Source organism: Typopeltis vanoorti, chromosome 2 (assembly GCF_054136105.1).
Source record: "Typopeltis vanoorti isolate ZY-2024b chromosome 2, IOZ_Tvanoo_1.0, whole genome shotgun sequence".
Classification (NCBI taxonomy): domain Eukaryota; kingdom Metazoa; phylum Arthropoda; class Arachnida; order Uropygi; family Thelyphonidae; genus Typopeltis; species Typopeltis vanoorti.
In genome coordinates, this window is record NC_143550.1 from 175,348,892 (window position 1) to 175,368,875 (window position 19,984).

The window sequence follows — 19,984 nt, forward strand, 5'->3', positions numbered from 1 at the left end:
AAGGAGGGGAGGATGCATGGGAGGAATGAATTGGATTTTATGCGGTTATTAAGGGATAACTATCTGCGACAGCATGTAATGGAAAATACTAGGGGTCAGAGAGTGCTTGACCTAGTAATTACATCTGAGGATTTGGCTGTAACAAATATGACCACATTGCCACCAATTGGTGAGAGTGATCATAGGGCCTTGACTTGGGAGGTGGCTAAAGGTGTGGAATTATCGGGCTGGAAAGTATGACAAGCTTAGGAGTTTGATTGGTTCAGTGCCATGGCATGTACAACTGCAAGGGCTAGAAGTTGATAGTGCATGGGAGGTGGTTAAGAAGTGTTTGCAGGAGGCATTGGCTGACTGTATACCTAGAGTCCGAATAATAAATCAAGTAGGGGTTAAATGGATGAATAATGCCATTAAGCTTGAGCTGCAAAAAAAGAAACAACCGTGGAGGGAATTTAAGGAGAAAGGTGACCGGCAGGCACATGAATGGTATAAAGCTCAGGCCAGAAGGGTGGCAAGTGTGGTAAGAAAAGCAAAAAAGGATTACGAAAGAACATTGGCCATGCAGGCTAAAGAGAATCCTAAACAGTTTTTTCGATATGTTGCAAGTAAAAAAAAATGTATATGGCAGAATGATTTTAAAGAATGCCGATGGTAGGGAGGTAACCAAATCAGTTGATATAGTTGAATTACTGAGCGAGAACTTTGCAAGAATATATCTTCCAGGTGGTGACATTGCAGAAATGAATGAACCAATAGATTATACAGGAACTGTGGTGAATTAAGTGGAGGTGAGTAGTCTATTGCAAAATCTCAATGTCAATACATCTGTGAGATTGGATGGTATACCAGCTCGTGTCGTATGTGAAGCGGCTAAAGAATTGTCAGTACCTTTGACCATTTTGTTTCATTTGAGTCTCGGGTCTGGGTTAGTCAGAAGGGGGTGGAAAGAGGGGAAAATAGTTCCACTGCATAATGAAGGTTCCAAGACTGCTGTTGTAAATTACCGACTGATTAGCATATCAGGAATCGTTGCTCAAGGTCTTGGAGAAATTAGTCAAGAGAAGAATACACGACTGGATAGATGAAAATGGGATACTGTAATGGGGACAACACGGTTTTGTGAAGGGTAGATCATGCCTCAGTAACCTGCTCACGTTTTATAACACAGTGACTACTGAACTGGTTAAGGGTAATGGGTTTACAGTGATTCTACTGGACCTTGCCAAGGCCTTTGACAGGATACCACATGGAACTTTAATCAGTAAACTGGAGCAGATAAGGATGGATATTGGGTTGGTGAGATGGATAGGAGGGTGGTTGATGGAGAGAGATACCAGAGAGTGGTTTATTCAGGAGTGGATTCCAAAAGATGAACTGTGACAAGTGGTGTGCCACAGGGTTCTGTTCTTGGACCGCTGCTGTTTAATTTGTTCATTAACGATATAGGAAAGGATCCGATAGGAAGTGTTTACTTGTTTGCTGATGATGCAAAGTTGGGTAGAGCAATTGCGAGTACACAGGATGTCAAAATTTTGCAGGATGATTTGGATAGTTTGCAGGACTGGACTAGGGAAAATGGATATCAATTTAATGTGGCAAAGTGTAAGGTTATGCATTTTGGTGTGAAAAGATTAGCAGCAGTATATCACATTGGTGGAACCATATTCCAGGAGATTGATGAGGCCAGGGATTTGGGAGTGTTGGTGGGTAGGGAGTTAAAGTTTAGGGGGCACATTGCAAAAGTGGCTAAATCAGCTCATCAAATCACTTGGTTGCTGAAAAATACTTTAACAAGCAGAAACAAAGAAGTTATTGTTCCTCTATATCGAGCCTTGATAAGAACCCATCTAGATTACTGTGCCCAGATATGGGCACCAGGGTTTCTTCTTGATGGGGAGGAGGAGGTGGAGAGGATCCAGAGACGAGTGACCAAGATGATAGGGGTCTGTGGAATGAACCCTATAAGAACAGGTTTAAGATTTGTGGGTTGCAAAAATTGGTTGATAGGCAGAAAAGGGATGATATGATTGAGACATTCAAATTGCTGAAGGGTTTCTATAAGATTAATCCAGAAGATATTTTTGAGAATAGGACTGGTGGTGGGAGGACTAGGGGCCATACATGGAAGCTGGGCAAGAATGTGGTTAGCAGGGGTGTTAGAGCTAGGTTTTTTACTTGGAGAGTGGTGAATGAGTGGAATAAGCTGCCAGTCTGTTGTGGGTGCTATGACCGTGAATGAGTTCATGGCGAGGTATAATAGATACTGTGCGAATGTTGAATAGTTGTTCTTGACATAATGTTAGGGCCTCCCTCGATGAGTCTGTCAACTCCTTGGAGTTGCCCGAAATAATAATAATAATAATTAAGGAACATATCTCGAGAGAGTGTTGTTTAGGTGACTGTAACTTATTTTTCGAAGCTTGCCCTCACACCCAAACAAGCAATGTGATCATTGTTATTCCAGGCAACAATCGAGCTGGCATGGAGCTTTAAGTTTTGTATTTATCATAGGTTCAGTAAGTGGTCCAGGAGGCTTGGTACCTATGATTCATCTCTGGGGCTTCTTTTGTCTGAAGCACCAGCAATGCACCACAAGGTAACACTACTGGTGTGTGTGTGGGGAGGCTGTCTCAATTCCCCCCCCTCAAAATGCTATAGTTATATGGCGTAAATGGATCATCATATCAAGAAATACAGTATATATCTGAGTTAAGTCGACAGTTAGAAATGGAGATAGTACAGGAAAATGGTTTAATGTAAATCAGGTGTGAGATAAGAATGCACATTATCTCTGTTGTTATTATCTATCTGGATCACATTATGAAAGAAAGTGGCATTAACCTGATATAAAAACTGGAGATGTTAGTCTCAGCTCTACTTTATGTGGATGATTTTATGCTACTAAAAAATATAGTACAAATCGACAGCTTCCCTAACTAACCCGAATAATTACTAATAAATTTGGTGTGAAAATTCAGTAATAAAAAAGACAAAGATAATGTAAATAGGCAGGAACATTGAAAACCTCAAATATCTCTTGAATGAAGAACCTATAAAAACATTCAACTATTCAGGCACATTTTTAATGAAGATGCAAATTACACATGGAAACAGACAACAGAATTAGCATAGGAGGTATGGCAGAAAGTCAAATAATAAATTTATATGGAATAAGACAAATTAGTTGTATATAAGACAGTGTTGAAACCAGCTCTAACTTACAGATCTGAGAGCAGGGATAGAAATGAAACACTATCAATGGGTGGAAACCACAGCCATTAGGGGATTGTAACTCTTTCTAAAGATCAGGGAAGTGAATAAATGGTATCAATGCCAGAATCATATCAAAAATGAAGATATTATGAAGGAACTTGCCATTGTTAGTATTCAGAAATGTGTGAACAGAACTAATCTTGAGGTGGTGTAGTCATTTAAATAGAGTGAAGAGGAACAGTTAGCAAAATACTTGTTTTGCTAACTATTTTTCTGCCAGAATGGTAGGAAGAAGATCCAGAAGACCACAATATAAGATTGACAATATTGGGGTTCTAGCAAACAACAGATTAATCAGATTAATTTGGAGGAAAACTGGCAAAATAGGAAGTTAGCTGTATGAAAAGGTTACATCATTACTATCATAATATCCTGTACATCCAGTGAGGATACATATTAGTAATGTGATGATAACATTTAAACCACATGAAATTATACAGTTTGTGATTAATGCAAAATATATCATGTTTAATAAGGATCACTAACTGTTAATAACTTTTAATAAACTACAGAACATCAACTTAAGAATATGGGGTTTCAACACTTCAGTTTGTGCAAGACATTTGTATTATTATGCATGACAAAGCATCATTATAATCAAAGAAATACATTATCAATTGTCTTAGTATCCCATTGTTAGTTATCATATTCAATTATCTTGTAGGCTGTGCCATTGTTATTTATATATGTATTTTTATACATACTTCCCTCTTTATGTATATTATTATTCTCTCTATATACTTATGAGATGAAATATTATATAAATTTCTTTTACTAACAATTATTTTAATTTTGACTCCCAGTGTCCCTATATGTTATTATATTTGCACAAAGAGTTCACTCCAATTGGTGCAATGACTTTAACTCGCTCTTTCAGAATCCAACTAATCATTGACTCAATACCAAGTACAAAATAAACACATTTAATAAAACTAAAACAATATATATACATTTCTAGTAATAATACATAACTATAACTACAGATTATATGGATCCAAGGCCTTATTTAAAAATATAAACTTACTCTTAAGACTAAACACTTTTTCTTTCACAATCACAAAAAAATGTTCATAGTCTTTTTCTCTTTCTGTTAAGGCTCTTTTCCAGAAGTTACAAGGCTCTGTACTTCATTTTCAGGATCCTTTTCATCAATCAATATAACACACAAAGTCTTCTTGACTATATCCTGTTTTCTTTTAGTAGCAATACTCATCAGATCAGGCACCTTTAATACCTAAAAATCTTCTTAATCAATATATTTTCTAAACTTTCACTTTCAGGCATTCTTAATACTTATAAAACTTCCTTATCAATATTTTCTCTAAGAAAAACATTCACTTTAGAATGTAAGCAACAAGTTCTCCTTTCATTCACAATACTAAATTGACAGTCTTAACTTATTCCACCTTAAAAACTTACAGTTTCAAGATTTCCTTTTATTCATTACTTATTTCTCCTTGAAACCTAATATTTCCACTATTCCCTTTTCGGAATACACTATAAAATATCTTCCGACTGCCACACACAAAAAACAAATATCAAGTTTCTTCTAACTTGAATATTTACCGGTCAATTTATAAAAACTTACAGTTTCAAGATTTCCTTTTATTCATTACTTATTTCTCCTTGAAACCTAATATTTCCACTATTCCCTTTTCGGAATACATTATGAAATTTCCTTCTGACTGCTGCACAAAAAAATCAAGTTCCTCCCAACTTGAATATATCTCGGCCAGTGTTCTAAAAAAGTTCCGAACGCTCTCTTGTTTACAACTGTAACTTGGATACGCAACGCTTTCCTTGTCAGCTGTCAATCACACATCAAGTTCTCTCCGGGAGCATGCGCACTTCACAAAAGTCGGAAACTACGCACTGCAATAAAATGGCTGACTCGCTGTATCCATCAGCGCTAAAAGAAAGTCTTTCACAAACACAAAATTCAACATTTTAAAATACAACAAACTTTCTTATAAGTAACACAAATAATCAGTTTAGTAAGTACTTCAATATTTTTACTTCTTTACATGTTACTTCTAATATAATAATTTCATAACGAGCACATCACAAGTGCAGACACTGCATGTATGAAAACAAAAACTAACGAGCATAATTAATACGTAAAAATATTCAGAATTTTTTTTATATGATTATTTTTACACCATAATGTAAAGAATTGTAATGCTTTGCATTATGGGATACTAAGGCAACCTGGTCACAAGGATACTTCACATGCAAACTTTGTTAGCTTACACTTGGGCAAAAGGATAAAACAATATAATTTCTGGAAAATATAATTTACTTAGTAACTAAGTGAGAAAAACTTTCCACGTATATACTAAATAGTCACTTTATTAGGAACAGTATTTAATAAGGAGTGGAATCCATCCCTTTTGCCTTAAGAATGCCCTGTATTCTCTGTGGCATTGATTCAACTAAGTGTCTAAAACATTCTTCTGGGATGTTTGTCTATGCTGCAAAAATGGCATTGCCCAACTGTTGCAGACTGGCTGGGACATGGTGCTGCTACAAACTGCTCAATCCTCCCAAAGATGCTCTATTGGGTTGAGGTTTGGGGACTGAGTTGGCCACTGAAGTAAGGGAAACGCATTGCCTTGTTCCTCGAACCACTTCAACACAATACGTGCTTATGGTATGGCACACTGTCTTGATGGAAGTACCCATTTGACAATAGATAAACTGCAACCATGAATGGATGCATGGCCTCATGCATCCATACTGCTCCCACATTCTGGTTCTGTCATTAGCATGATACAGTACAAACTGGGACATTTGTGTGATCCCATGTCCACTGAAACCACAGCTTTCTGTTCTTAGCTGACAGCACTGGGATCTGGGATGGTTGTCTGTTTCTGTACCCCATCCCAGAGTGCACAGTTCATCTGCGATGAACTTTGATGTTCTGACCACCACGGTTGTACTGAGCTGTGATATGACCCTCCTGTAAAAATTGTGAAATATGACCATTCTTCTCTGACTTCATGCATCAATTAGCTGTTTCTGTCCATAGGACTGCAGTTGGTTTGAAGTCATCATTTTATTATACCACTCTTGGTACACCCTAAACACTGTGGTGTTTATTTTTAAGTCATGCTTTTTTACTCATTCTGATGCATCAAACACAAAAAACAGACAGAATTGCTGGATGCCAGTTAGCCTGATTTATATAGCAAACTACAGCCATGTAGCACTATCTTCAGAAATGGCCTATTTTCCTAAATAGGGAGGTGTTCCTAATAAAGTGGCCACTCAATGTGTAACTGATGTTGATATTCTTAAATGTATATAAGACATGAAGGGGATAATCAATTATATATATATAAACAGATGTTGATATTCTTAAATGTATATAATATGTCAACAGGACAATCAATTACCTTCCATTTTTATTTCTCCCTGACATGCCTGGATGAAGCACAGTTTAGGTTTTCCCACAAGGTGTGATAACTTTGCTAATATTGTTTTAAACTGTTTTATCTCTACTAACACTCTGTCTGCTCCAAAGAACCCACCTAAAAATAACAAATAATCGAAGTTTTGAGAATTTCCTAATTAAAACTGGAATATTCAATAAAATGGAAAGCAGTATCATTTTTAAAAATACACATGAAATTTTAAAAGTTAAGGTTGTCTTTGATTTTTTAAGGTAAAGGTATATGAAAGACAGTAGGATTGTCAGAATGGAAGCCTTAAAAACTGATCTGATCAGGATGAAAACATGAAGAATGAAATTAGAAGACTGATATGAATGGAAGAAGTGAAAGAACAGAATGAAAGATGATTAAGAAAAATGAAGAAAGTGAAGAATGACTCAAGAGCATCACTGTATAGAGATTATTTAAGGATTGGTGAATGAGAATATACACAAGATTTTGGTTCAATGATGGAGGAGGATTCTCTAAGGTGACAGATTCTTTAAGGAGCAAACAAGCAACAGTGGTGGGTGTGGGAACAAATGATTTGTTTGGAGAGGAGAGTGTGTGAGGATGGATATCAGGAGGAGAGTGAAACACATTGAGGGGAATGAGGATAACAGTGTAAGAGTAAGTGTATTGCTTTATTGCAAAATTGTTCCCCAGTCATAGTCCCTTTTTTCAACAGTTGAAGCTTGGTGGGTCCATTAAGCATAATGCCTCCCCACAAAATGACCCCAGCAAGGCTATATCTATCCCTTTCAAGAACATTCTTGCAATGGTAAGCAGTACTTTCACAACAGGTCACGTGTCATCTAGAATTGAAGGAAAGACTAAAATGACTCATCTGTAAGAGTACATTAGCCCAGTGGTGTCTTGTCCAATTTTTATGGATACAACACAACTGAAACATGCTCTACAAAGAGCTGTGGATAAAAGGATGCAAACTACAGGCCTTTGGGCATATAAGCCTACTTGTTGCAGATGCTTGCCACAGTATGTCGAGATATCCGCGTACCTGTGCTTGAATGGAGTCAACTTGCAAGCTGACCTGCCATCGTACATTGATTACATTTTGCTGTTATAACCAAAAATCTGTCTTCATGCTCCGTAATAGAGCAAGGGCAATGTCTTAGCAAAACATCTGGAACATATTCCATTGGTTTCAAATGATGTCCAGAGCCTGAATACAATGATATCTGAGATTCCAAAGTTTCTGGCAATATCAGTAATTCTGCAGCCATCTTCAAGCTTTCCAATAAATTCTTCCCTGCATGAAATCATCTATCATGACGTCATTGAGACATTACAAGACATCGCACGGATAGTACCAAATCCTATATATATACTATGTTTTTCCCTATAATTTATAAATTAGGCACAGTAAGAGATTAACAATAACTAATAATAAAATAGAACAATTATAACAACATATTGTAATAAAAGTTATCTGAATGTGAATGGAATCTAAGCAACCTCATAAGTTTTTTTTATTATTATTTATTATTTTATGAAGTCGAGAACTTTCACCTTTTTCACTTCAAAGGAAGCACTTTACGGCTTCTCTTTGGCATATCCGAAGTGCCAGCATCACTCTTGCACTGTGGGGTCATTATTAAGTAAAATAAGGGTTACTTGAACACAAGCACTGTGATACCATGAAGTCAATCCAATAACTGAGAACTACTCAGAACAGCACGGAATTTAAAACTTATGAGTTGCCTATCTTTCTGTAATCTTTCTGAGTCTAGCTCTTACTGATGAGACCTGAATAAAGGTCAAAAACTCATGTTTTAATCCTTTACCCAAGGATAAGCAGACAAAGTTTGCACCTTTTACTTTCAGTATAATGATAGAATTCTTTTGGGTTGTCTTTAACTTGCAGAGCAAGTTTCTTTTCATACTCAGACTTAGCTATCCATACAACAGTTGCGACTCTTCTGGCCTACTGCTTATAATTATCATAACTGACATCATCCTTATGCACATGACATTCCTTCCACATCATCTTTTCCTTACGAATCTCTTGCTTAATTAGATTATGCATCCATTTCACTCTTACTCTATTTATTCTTTCAACTCTAGGGACACATTCTGATATTGCATAATTTAAGTATTTTTTAAACACTTCTCACACACTGCTGATATCTTTCCCATCCAACAAACAATACCACGGCACAGAACCTAGCCTGTTCCTTAAGTGGTAATAATTTGATGCTTTGTAGCTCAGCATGGAACCTTTCCTGAATGGAACATTCATAAACTGAGCCACTTCCTAAGTGAGTATTACATGATCATGGTCACCAATCAGAGGCATACGCCTTGAACTGAAACTTTCTCTGACGCTATAATTAGATCTAATGCTATTTGACCAAGTTCCTTCAGTCACATGCGACAGAAGCGAGTTCCTTCTGTCACATGCTGCTTGCGGAAGTTGTCGCGCAACAGCTCAATAAATTCAGTTTCATTCTTCTCATGCAATTTAACATGATTGAATCAATGTTCAGATAATTAAAAGTCCCATATTATAATTACTCTTTTTGCAGCCATCTTATTTATTTGGCAATGCATTTCTTTGTCACTAGCAAATGATAGAAGATGACAAGCTATTTTTTTTTTTTTTTTTTTTTTTTTTTTTTTTTTTTTTTAATTTCCTACTGATTCTAAAAAGTCTTTCAAGTTTGTATTTATGGAGTATAATAGTTTTTTTGTATTTGATTCTGTGTGTGCAAGGTATCCAAGGCATGGTCAGCTAGACCTGACTGATCACAGTTTTGGCAGTGGATGTATTTTTTTTTCATTTGGGTGAATGTGAGCAGATCTCTCAATTTGACCACAACATGATAATGTGGAAGAAAAAGAAACCTTGTAAACAACTGAAACAGAGCCTTAGGAGAGCAGAAAAGTGAAGGCAGCTTCAAATGAGGCTTGCAAGCAATGCAAAGATTATATTTCTTTAAATATAATCTGGCCATTTTTTTTATGTGCACAGATATAGGGAATATCAATAATATTACTATAGTCTTTATATTGAGAGGGATGTAAAGAGGTAGAAAGAACAGGTAAAAAAATTAAAAAAAAAAAATTAAAGAGCAGGTAATTGTAGATCTTTTTGGCATTGTAACCATTTGACAGAAAGGTCTGGCAAATAAAGGAGGGTTCATCTGTAAGGGAAGCTTGGGTGGAACAGAGATTGGAGGCTCTGTTGAAAAGGGTTTTGATAACACAATACTGTTGAGATGGGGGATGATTATGCATATATCTGCTTGTGTGGGTGGGTTTTTCTGTAACCTGCAAAAGAAAGGGTGCCATTGGACAGACATGTGATTAGAGTATCCAAAAAAAGGCAAGCTGTTGTTCTCTTTTTCTATAGTGAACTGGATTCTGGGAAGCTAACTGTTGAGGTGGAGGAGGAAAGAGTAATGTATCTGAGTCATGTGGCCAAATAGACAACACATCAATATATCTTAACCAGACAAAGTTTGAGAGTGGTAACATCAAGAGGTGCCCTTCCAATTTTGCTATCCATGCTGGTTATTTCTCTTGGAAGGACACATTATATAAAGATAAAGAAGGTACTTCCGTGAACTCTATCCTCTAACAGAAATGAAATATTGAAATTATTAAACCTGCTGTTTAATTTCTCTCTGTGCTGTAGTTATTCCATTAAATTGTATTATGAATTTCTTGTCAAGTATAACATACTTTGTAATCAAATGTTACAAACGTTATTAATATTGGAAACCATAATTGAAAAAGACGGCCATCAATATTCTTGACAGAGCCAAGAAAGAATGACTACAAGCACCTAACCTTAGTCTAAAAGGCTGATGGAAATGACATTCAGCAGGTAGAACTGTACGGATTTGCAGATGAAGCACCTAAGGCTATGAGACCAGTATACCATGTTAATTGCATGCTTTTCTTCAAGCTGGTTTACCTGTTTTGTGGGATAAAAAAAATCTCAGTTTCTGCCACTTCAACCTTTAGTTAAAAACTCTATATTTTCTCTACACCCTAGACAGGACTTGAACCAAAGTCATTCCAACCAAAGGGCAGTGTCATGCATCACCTTAGATGCTAAGTGATTCAGCTTTTTATGCTGAACTTCAGTGAAGTTTAATACATCTGTGCACCCAAATTCTCTGATTATACATCTACAGTGATGGATCTGGATCTGATACTATTCCTAAATATTCCTCAGTCAAATAATATTGAATTATCTAAGATTGACTCAATGTATGCAAGGGGCAAAATGTACTGTTTACACCTTTCAGACAATAGACGAAGCCTCTGTCTCTAGGAAGCAGTAAGGTAAGTTTAATTTCACATTGTGTAATGCTGCCATCTGTTATTAGTGGCTTAAAGTAGTAAAAACCATGTTTGGAGTCCACTACTAATTTTTCTATTTCTTCAGCAATGCTGATATTTTCATTCATGATGTTGGGACTCTGTGATGTTGAAACATGAAGGGCCCCAAGATTTTGTGTAAGTACTGTTTCAAAATAGTTATTTTGTAGAGTGGATGCTAGATAATATACTTGACTAAACTTATACATTACACTGCTTCCAGGCCAGAGGACAAATAATCTTGTTGCTCTTATTTCTATCAATTGTGCTTAGAAGCAATAATGGAATATCCATACAGTGCAACCCAAATCGTTTGTCACCACTTTCTATTTATTTTATTCAGTTCTTCCATTTGTAATTTACTATTCTAATTTCATTCTGCACATGCCTCATCTCATTTTGATTCAACTCAATTTGGAAGTCTTCCATTCCTCTACTCTGTTGCATTCCAGTATCCATACTCTCTTTCATATTGACATTATATTAGTTTGTGTTCCATCAGCTGTGCTCTTTTTCATACCTGCAGTCACACTAACTTTCACTATACCAGTCATTCTGCCCTATTCATCACATTCTTTTTATAATTGTACTCAAAATTTGTTGCTTACCCTTCTGGTAATAACAATTTTATGCTCCTCACAGTTGCCTTCTAACTGGTCTAACATTCATTTCTTATTTGCTATTATTTAATGATACCTTGCTATCCACTCTCAAATTTATTTTCATTCTCTCTGCACACTTCTACATTCTGTTCACACATGCATTTGCACTTATGACATTAAAAAAAAAAAAAAAAAAAAATCAATGCCATTCGCCAGATTTGATTTTTTTGTACTGCCAAACGTAGCAAACTTTGCCTTCACTATCATTCTGACTTAGCTCACTGTAAGATACAACTTACACACACAAAAAAATCTTGCCCAATAATCTAAAAAAGTCAACAATTACTATGCAATCAGTCCAATTAAACAAGAAAGGAAATTTCACCAAAATGCAGACCATATTGCCAAAGAATATATAAATTAAACTTATCTTTGCTTAAGCTGCAACATAAGTCTTTCTGATTACCACTCCTACACATTTCCAATCACACATGCACACATCTGTATTCAACTGTTTTTGTCTCAAAGGTCACACACTTGCACATTCTAGTATCCTATGTCACAGAACATGAAACTGGGTTCTACTCTTCACGACCTTTTTTTTTTTTTTTTTTTTTTAACAAAACATCTTTTTTTCCTTATTCTATCAGATTTATTTTATATCTCTTTCATTCCCTTAACATCATCAACGGTCTTGTTGAACTTTCATTCTCTTTATGTAAAAGTTTTTTGTAAGGGGAAAAAAAAAGAAAAAATATATATACATACATATTATATATTTTCTTTCCTGTGATTACTAGCAATCGATACCCCTTTAGGGAAGTATACATAATAGTTCTGCACACTTTTGTAGAAAAGTTTTTCATTTTGTTACAAAGTAAATTATAATAAACAAGAAATTATATTCTTGTTCTAATCTTTTACCAGAGAGTAAGTAAACAGAATCCACGTGAATATGCTACTTATACAGTAATACCTTGCACAATTGGGTTAACAGGTTCCAAAAAGCTCTGTGATATGCAAAACTGCACTGTTTAAAGCATTATTATAATGTGTTACAGTGTAATGCATTCCAAATGGACAATTACAGTATTGGTAAAAAAATAATGATAATTATGTACAATTTGTTTACTGTAAGCTCACCAGAAATAATTAATGTGCACAGAAAAATTAAAAGGATTATTATTATTATTATTATTATTATTATCAAAAAAAACAAAAAAAAACCAATACATAATAACCAACCGGTGTCATCCTCAGATAAGCTTACATATAAGCTTCGAGGATGAAAGCAAAGAAATTAGTTTTCATACAAGATGTATCATATGTAACCAAATACATGTAATGTACGTATCACATGAAAACCAAAGTATGTAATGTATATATTATACGTAAACAAATGTACATAATGTAAGTATCACATGTAAACAAATGTAAGTAATGTATCATATGTTATCAAATGTATGTAATGTATATAATAACAGTAACAAATGTATGCAATGTAATAAAAAAAAAAAATTCTTTAAATGTAAATCATGTACTTACACTGTATGTTTGTGAGAATAAGGAAATATAATATTTAGATTGCATATGTGTAAATACTGTTGTATAATCACCCCTTTTCAAACTTGGAAAAAAAAATAGTAAACTGCAACATGTAATATTATACAACTTATGTAATAACTCTGAACAACATAATTGTAAATAATTATTATGATTGTTATTAAAAAAAAAAAACTGTTATCATCATTACTATTTAAATCTCATTATATGTAATATGTAGCACAACGTGCTGAACCTTGTAAAATAATATACTGAATAGATGATCATTGTACATTTGTAAATATTTGAAAAAAAAAAAAAAATCTTCATGCAATGCATTACACTCATTAACCACTCTCCATGAGAAGAACCTCCTCCTCACTTCTTTGCTCATATCTTCCTTAAACAGTTTCTAGAGATGGCCTCTTGTTCTACCACTCCCATTCTATGAAATATATCTTCCATTTCAACCTGATAAACTCCTGACTAGCTTATGTCTCATATCCCCCCTCCTCTTATTTCTGAGGCTTTGCAATTTACATTATCTCAATCTGTCTTTGTACTCCACATTCCGAAGCCACTAGACACCTTTGTGAATCTTCTCTGGACCCTTTCTAACACGTCCTATGCAAAATAATTCATACGAGATAAATTAAAGATGCCAAGAAATTATATTCCTGGTTTAATCCTTTATCCAAGTATAAGCAAACAAAGTTTGCATGTGAGGTAACTTCATGACTGGGAAACTTGTATATAGAGGCTAATGACTATCACTTGCCTTAGTATCCTATAATGCAAAGCACATATCTTTAAGGAGATGTATAATGCTATGCATTATTGGAAGGGTCACTATCTAGACATCACTAAAAAACACACGTACTAATCACAGTGATAAGTTTTAATATGCAAATTTTTTTTAGTGATGAATTCACCACAGGTTTCATTGTATAAAAAAAACTATCTAGACCAGTTTTGATCTTTATTGAGGTCTCATCAGTGGGAGCCAGACCCAGAGGTGATACCAAGGTTGAAGTAATGCAAAAGTTACATTTTCATATCCAAGTAGCCAAAAGGTGTCACGCCTTATCTTTTATCTCCTCTACACTCCTTTAAAGTTTCCCCACCAAGTGTATACTTTGCATGTTGTTGTTTACCAAATTTCAAAACCTTACACTTTACAATAACGAACTGAAAGTTTAGCTTACCTGCCCATTCATGCAATCTATTCAAGTCCTCCTGTAAGGCCATAACATCTACTTGACTCTATATTGCTCTCCCCAATCATCAGCATATCACCAGTTAAACCAATCCAAATATCATTAATATCAAAAATGATCAATAGTCCCTGCAGCACACCAATAGCGACTTTCCTCTTTCAGGATACTGCACCCTCATATACAGCTTTCCGATATCTGACAGTCAGTCACTGATTCAACTCAGAAGTCTGTTATCCAATCCCATCCATTTCAATTTATTTAACAGCTTGTCGTGTGGCAGTCTATCAAAAGCTTTTGCAAAATCTAAGTATACCACTGTACATGCATCTCCCTTATCAAAGAAATTTGTCCCTTGTTATAGTACATAAGTTAGTAAAACATGATCGCCCTTTATATGAGACATTTTCTTTGGATTTTATTGGACCATGATTTTTTAAATAAATATATGTATACAATTGTCAACCAGTTTCACCAGCTTGGGTCTGTCTGGCTTCTTCAGGACGAGAATGGTTACATTAACATTAAACGCTACAACAGAAGAATTCAGTAACAACCTTAAAACCAGTTTAAAAAAAAAAAAAATTAAAAAGGACACACGACATTAAGATAATAAAGCGTGGAGAATTAATCATTGTTAGCAGATCGCATTTTATAGTTTTTCACGTAATTCAGTTCTGCTAAGCATAGTGAATTTATTATCATCATCATCAAATTCCTGACATGTATCCTCAAGGGGTGTACAGGATATGATAGTACTACATGAAAAATTTGCATCATTACTAACATCCTATCTACAATTTTCCTCCAAATCAGTCTGTTACTAGTCAAGACTCCAACATCATTATCAGATCTTGTATTTCTATCGTCTAAGCCACTTTGTACTGTATCAATCCACCTATATCTTGGTCTTCCTCTGGGTCATTTTCCTGCCAACGTGGAAGAGAACAATTGTTTTGCTAATCTTTCCTCACCCATTCTGTTCAAGTGACCATACCACCTGAGATTAGTTCTGCTAACACATTCCTGGATGCTGACAATGTCAAGTTCTTTCCTAACATCCTTGTTTTTAATATGATACTGCCATTGATGCCATCTGTTCACGCCTCTAATCTTTCTCAGGACTTTCATATCTGCAGTCTTTAGTCTTTGGTCAAATGTTTTACTTCTGACCCAGCCCTCAGATCCATAAGTTAAAACTGGTTTGAACAATGTCTTCCATATAGCTAATTTAGTGTTAGTTTCTCTCTTATTCCATATGAATTTACTCAACTGACTTCCTACAATACCAGCTTTGTTGATTCTGTTGTCTATTTCCAAATTTAATTTACCATCTTCACTAAAAATCGTGCCTAAGTAGCTGAAATGTTTTACTTGTTCCACAGGTTCCCCATTCAAAACACTGTTGACATTTTCAACGATTCTACCTATTTTCATTGTCTTAGTCTTTTTATTGCTGACCTTCATACCATATCTATTACAACAGTTATTCAATTTAGTCAGGGAATCTTGCAAATTTGTAGCGGATTCATTTAGAAGTATAACATCATCCCCATAAAGCAAAGAGCTGACATTAACATCTCCAATTCTGATATCATGTTTAATACCACTTTCCTTCATAATGTGATCCATATAGATAATGAATAACAGAGGGGATAAGGTACATCCTTCAATTCTAACTGCTGACTTGCAACTCAAATAAAGTCTAAGTATTGCTTGATACAATGCCCCATTGACACCATATAACTGTAGTGTATTGAACAGCTTCTCTCTTGGCACCTTGTCATATGCCTTTTCCAGATCGACGACAAAACTTAAATACAGATCTTTGTTATATTCCTATGCTTTCTCAACTAATTGTCGTAAAGTGAAGATCTGATCCTGACAGCCTCTATTTGGCCTGAATCCAGCTTGTGCTTCACCATGCTTTTCTTCCACAATTCTTCTCAACCGTTTCTCAAGTATGCTGGCATAAATCTTGCCCGGAACACTCAGTAGCGAAATACCTCTGTAATTCTCACATTCAGTTTTATTTCCCTTTTTATATATGGATACTATTAGAGCTCTACTCCAATCATCAGGAATTCGTCCCTCTGTCCAGGCCTTCTGAACTATGCAGTGCAGCCACTGTAAGACTTTTATACCATCATACTTTAGCATTTCTGATCAAATATCATCTACTAGCCTTTACAAATTTCAAGCCTTTGATAGCTTTTTCTATTTCAAGCATGGATATGTATTCCTGACTGTATGCCTGTTGAGTGTTTTTTACCACTGTGCTGTCACTGCTTGTTTCATTTAGCAATTTTTCGAAGTAATACTCCATTCTTCAAGGATATCTTTTTCTCCCATTTTCATGTCACCTTTATCATCTGTAACTCCTTTTACAGCACACTTTCCTCCATTTCTAAACTTCAACAACCGCCAGAATATTTTACCAGTTTCTTGATATTTATTTTCTATGTTCTTGCCAATAAATTGGCAAGAACATAGAACTTGTGAATTTATTAAGCTTTTCCAAATGTCTTTTAATATCATGCCTTGATTTCTATTGAGATTGACTCCTGTACAGAGTACCACTGCAGCTTCTTTAAAGTTTCTACATGTGAAATCTTCTTCAATGTACGGCATGGAGCTGTTGTCCCAATCAAAGGAATGATTCAAAATTGAGAAATGATGGGCTAATACTGAGGTGTCTGTTCTGCTGTTGTTGACATCTGATATGTTTTTTTTTTTTTTTTTTGATTTCTAGGCTACGTGATGTTTGGCCTACACAGTTCAGTCCACAGGAACATGGAATGTTGTATACCCCTGCGCATTTGTAGAAGGCAATGCTGTCCTTAGGAGATCTTAACATGTGCCATGTAGTTAAAATAGGTTTAAAGGCAACCCTGATGTTGAAAGACTTCATGATTTTTGCTATTTTGTTGGAGACTGAGCCTGCATAAGGTATGATGGTGAACGATGTGTACTGTGTCACTTGAGGTTGTTGTGTGGGCTGTTTCTATAGAGAATCTTTTGAATTATATTTTGTGGATAACTATTTTTGGATACAGTTTTTGATATGAGTGAGAGATCGTCAAGTAGATCTTTTTCTTCTGTGATGATATTTATTGCTCTGTTTTTAAGCAAATGAATGATGCTAAGTTTTTGTGCATAATGATGAGTAGATTTAAAATGAAGATAACGTCCAGTGTCTGTAGGTTTGCAGTAGATTGTGAGCTTGATTTGTCCATTATTCTGTTTTTTTACTAATACGTCCAAAAAAGGTAATTGATGGTTGTTTTCTAACTCTAATGTGAACTTAATTATTTGGTGGAAAGAATTTATTTTTTTGAAGGAACTCGTGCAAGTCATTTTCTGTGTCTTTCCAAACACTGAACATGTCTACATATCTCCACCAGACTGATGGTTTCGGAGTTATTTTTGATAGGATGTCATTTTCCAATTTTTCCATGAACAGATCAATGCATGGTGGTGACAGGGGACTGCTCATGGCAAAGCCTTCCAGTTATGGATACAATAAGTTGTTTACTTTAAAATAGTTTGCTTTTTTAAAGGGGTGCTTGAGGGTCAAAGCTGTATAACTGAGAGGATACCTCCACATAGCCTTTAAAGGAATGCGGAGAACCGACCAGGGCTTCTGACCTAATGTCCAATCCTCACCTTCTCGTGGTGCACCCTGTTGGGTATCTACTTTGATACTGAACGAACGAGGATGGGCTGGCAATTTGGGATTTAGCCGACCAAATTGTATTCTTATTGGTTAAACCAAAATAAAAAATGATGGTACAACATGACAAAATTTCATGCCGGCTGGGGCGTCGCCCGGTTAAACAAGGCCCCCGTTGTTTTCGCCAGGGAACCAGGGCGAACAGCGAAAAGTCAGCTACTGGAACAAATCTGAAAACAAACCCCAACTCAACATCACCAGAGTTAAAGATCGGTACTATCAATGTAAGAAGTCTGAATGGCAAAGAAATGGAGCTAGCTGAGGAATTAGATAAGTACCAGATCGACATAATAGGGGTGATTGAAACAATAAAGACCAAAACTGGTGAGATCTTTCTGAGCAATAAATACAAAATGTTATATTCAGGAAATGACAATCAAGGAAAAGAAGGAGTAGCCATAGTATTCAACACAAAATACGAGGCTAATGTTCTTGAATGGCAGTCAGTCTCAAGTAGAGTAATGTGGGCAAATATGAGAATGGGGAACTGGACAATGAGACTTATTTGTGCCTATGGTCCCACAGAAGGTTCTACTAAGGTAGAAGTGGAGGAATTTTTTGAGGCTTTAGAAAAAGCAACTGACACAATGAAAAAGGAAAAGTTGGTCCTTGTTGGGGATCTAAATAGTAGAGTAGGAAATGATTGTGAGACATACAAAAATATTTTGGGAAAATTTGGAGAAAAGAGCAAAGCTAATAATAATGGCAAATATCTGTTGGATTTCTGCTCAGGACATGGACTGGTTATTACTAACACCATGTTCCAACATAAAAATGTGCACAAATTCACATGGAGAGAAGAGGCTAGGAATAAGAAAAGTCTCATTGACTATGTTATTGTTGATAGTGATGTTTTCTCCCTGGTGCAGGACACCAGAGTGTACAGAGGATTTGAAATTGGAAGTGATCACTATTTAGTCTTGAGCAGGATAAAATTGAATTTCATATTGAAAAGAATAACATGTAAGAAAGTTTTAAAGCGAATAAAAGTTGAGCAGCTCTCAGATGTGAACTGTAGACTAAAATACAGAAAGATTATTGAAAAGAAAATGAAAGAGTTTGAGAACAGGAATCAAACCTTGGAGATTCAGTGGCAAACTCTGAAGGAAACATTGATTGATTCTGCCAGGGAGGCATGTGGTGAGGTTGTGTGCAAGGATAAAAAAATCAGAACTCCCTGGTAGACACAGGAAGTTAAAGAGGCAGTGAAGGAAAAGAAGAAAGCATATCAAAAGTTCCTGGCAAATAAGTCAGCTTTTACTCTTACAGAATACAGAGACAAATGAAGGAAAGCTAAACAGTGTGTAAAACTAGCTAAACAAAAGTCATGGGAGGACTTTGGCAAGAATATAGAAAATAAATATCAAGAAGGTGGCAAAATATTCTGGAGGTTGTTGAAGAAGCTTAGGAATGGAGGAAAGAGTGCTGTAAAAGGAATTAGAGATGATAAAGGTGAAATGAAAACAGGAGAAAAAGATATCCTTGAAGTATGGAGTAATTACTTTGAAAAACTGCTAAATGAAACAAGCAGTGATGACAGCACAGTGATAAAAAACACTGACCAGGCATGCAGTCAGGAATACATATCCATACTTGAAGTAGAAAAAGCCATCAAAGGCTTGAAATGTGGAAAGGCAGCAGGAGTAGATGATATTCGACCAGAAATGCTGAAGTATGGTGGTATAAGAGTCTTACAGTGGCTGCACTGCATAGTTCAGAAAGCCTGGACAGAGGGGAACGAATTCCCGATGATTGGAGTAGAGCTCTCATAGTACCCATATATAAAAAGGGAAATAAAACTGAATGTGAGAATTACAGAGGTATTTCCCTACTAAGTGT

General features: G+C 35.6%; 1 protein-coding gene across 1 annotated transcript in view; it reads right to left on the reverse strand.

Moving 5' to 3' along the window:
• LOC150109683 (caspase-6-like) overlaps positions 1-19,984 on the reverse strand; it is a 272,422-nt gene that overhangs the window by 74,906 nt on the left and 177,532 nt on the right. Inside the window, exon 6 of the mRNA XM_090413966.1 lies at positions 6,669-6,803. Within this exon, the coding sequence (XP_090270092.1) occupies positions 6,669-6,803 (135 nt within the window). The remainder of the gene's footprint in view (positions 1-6,668; positions 6,804-19,984) is intronic.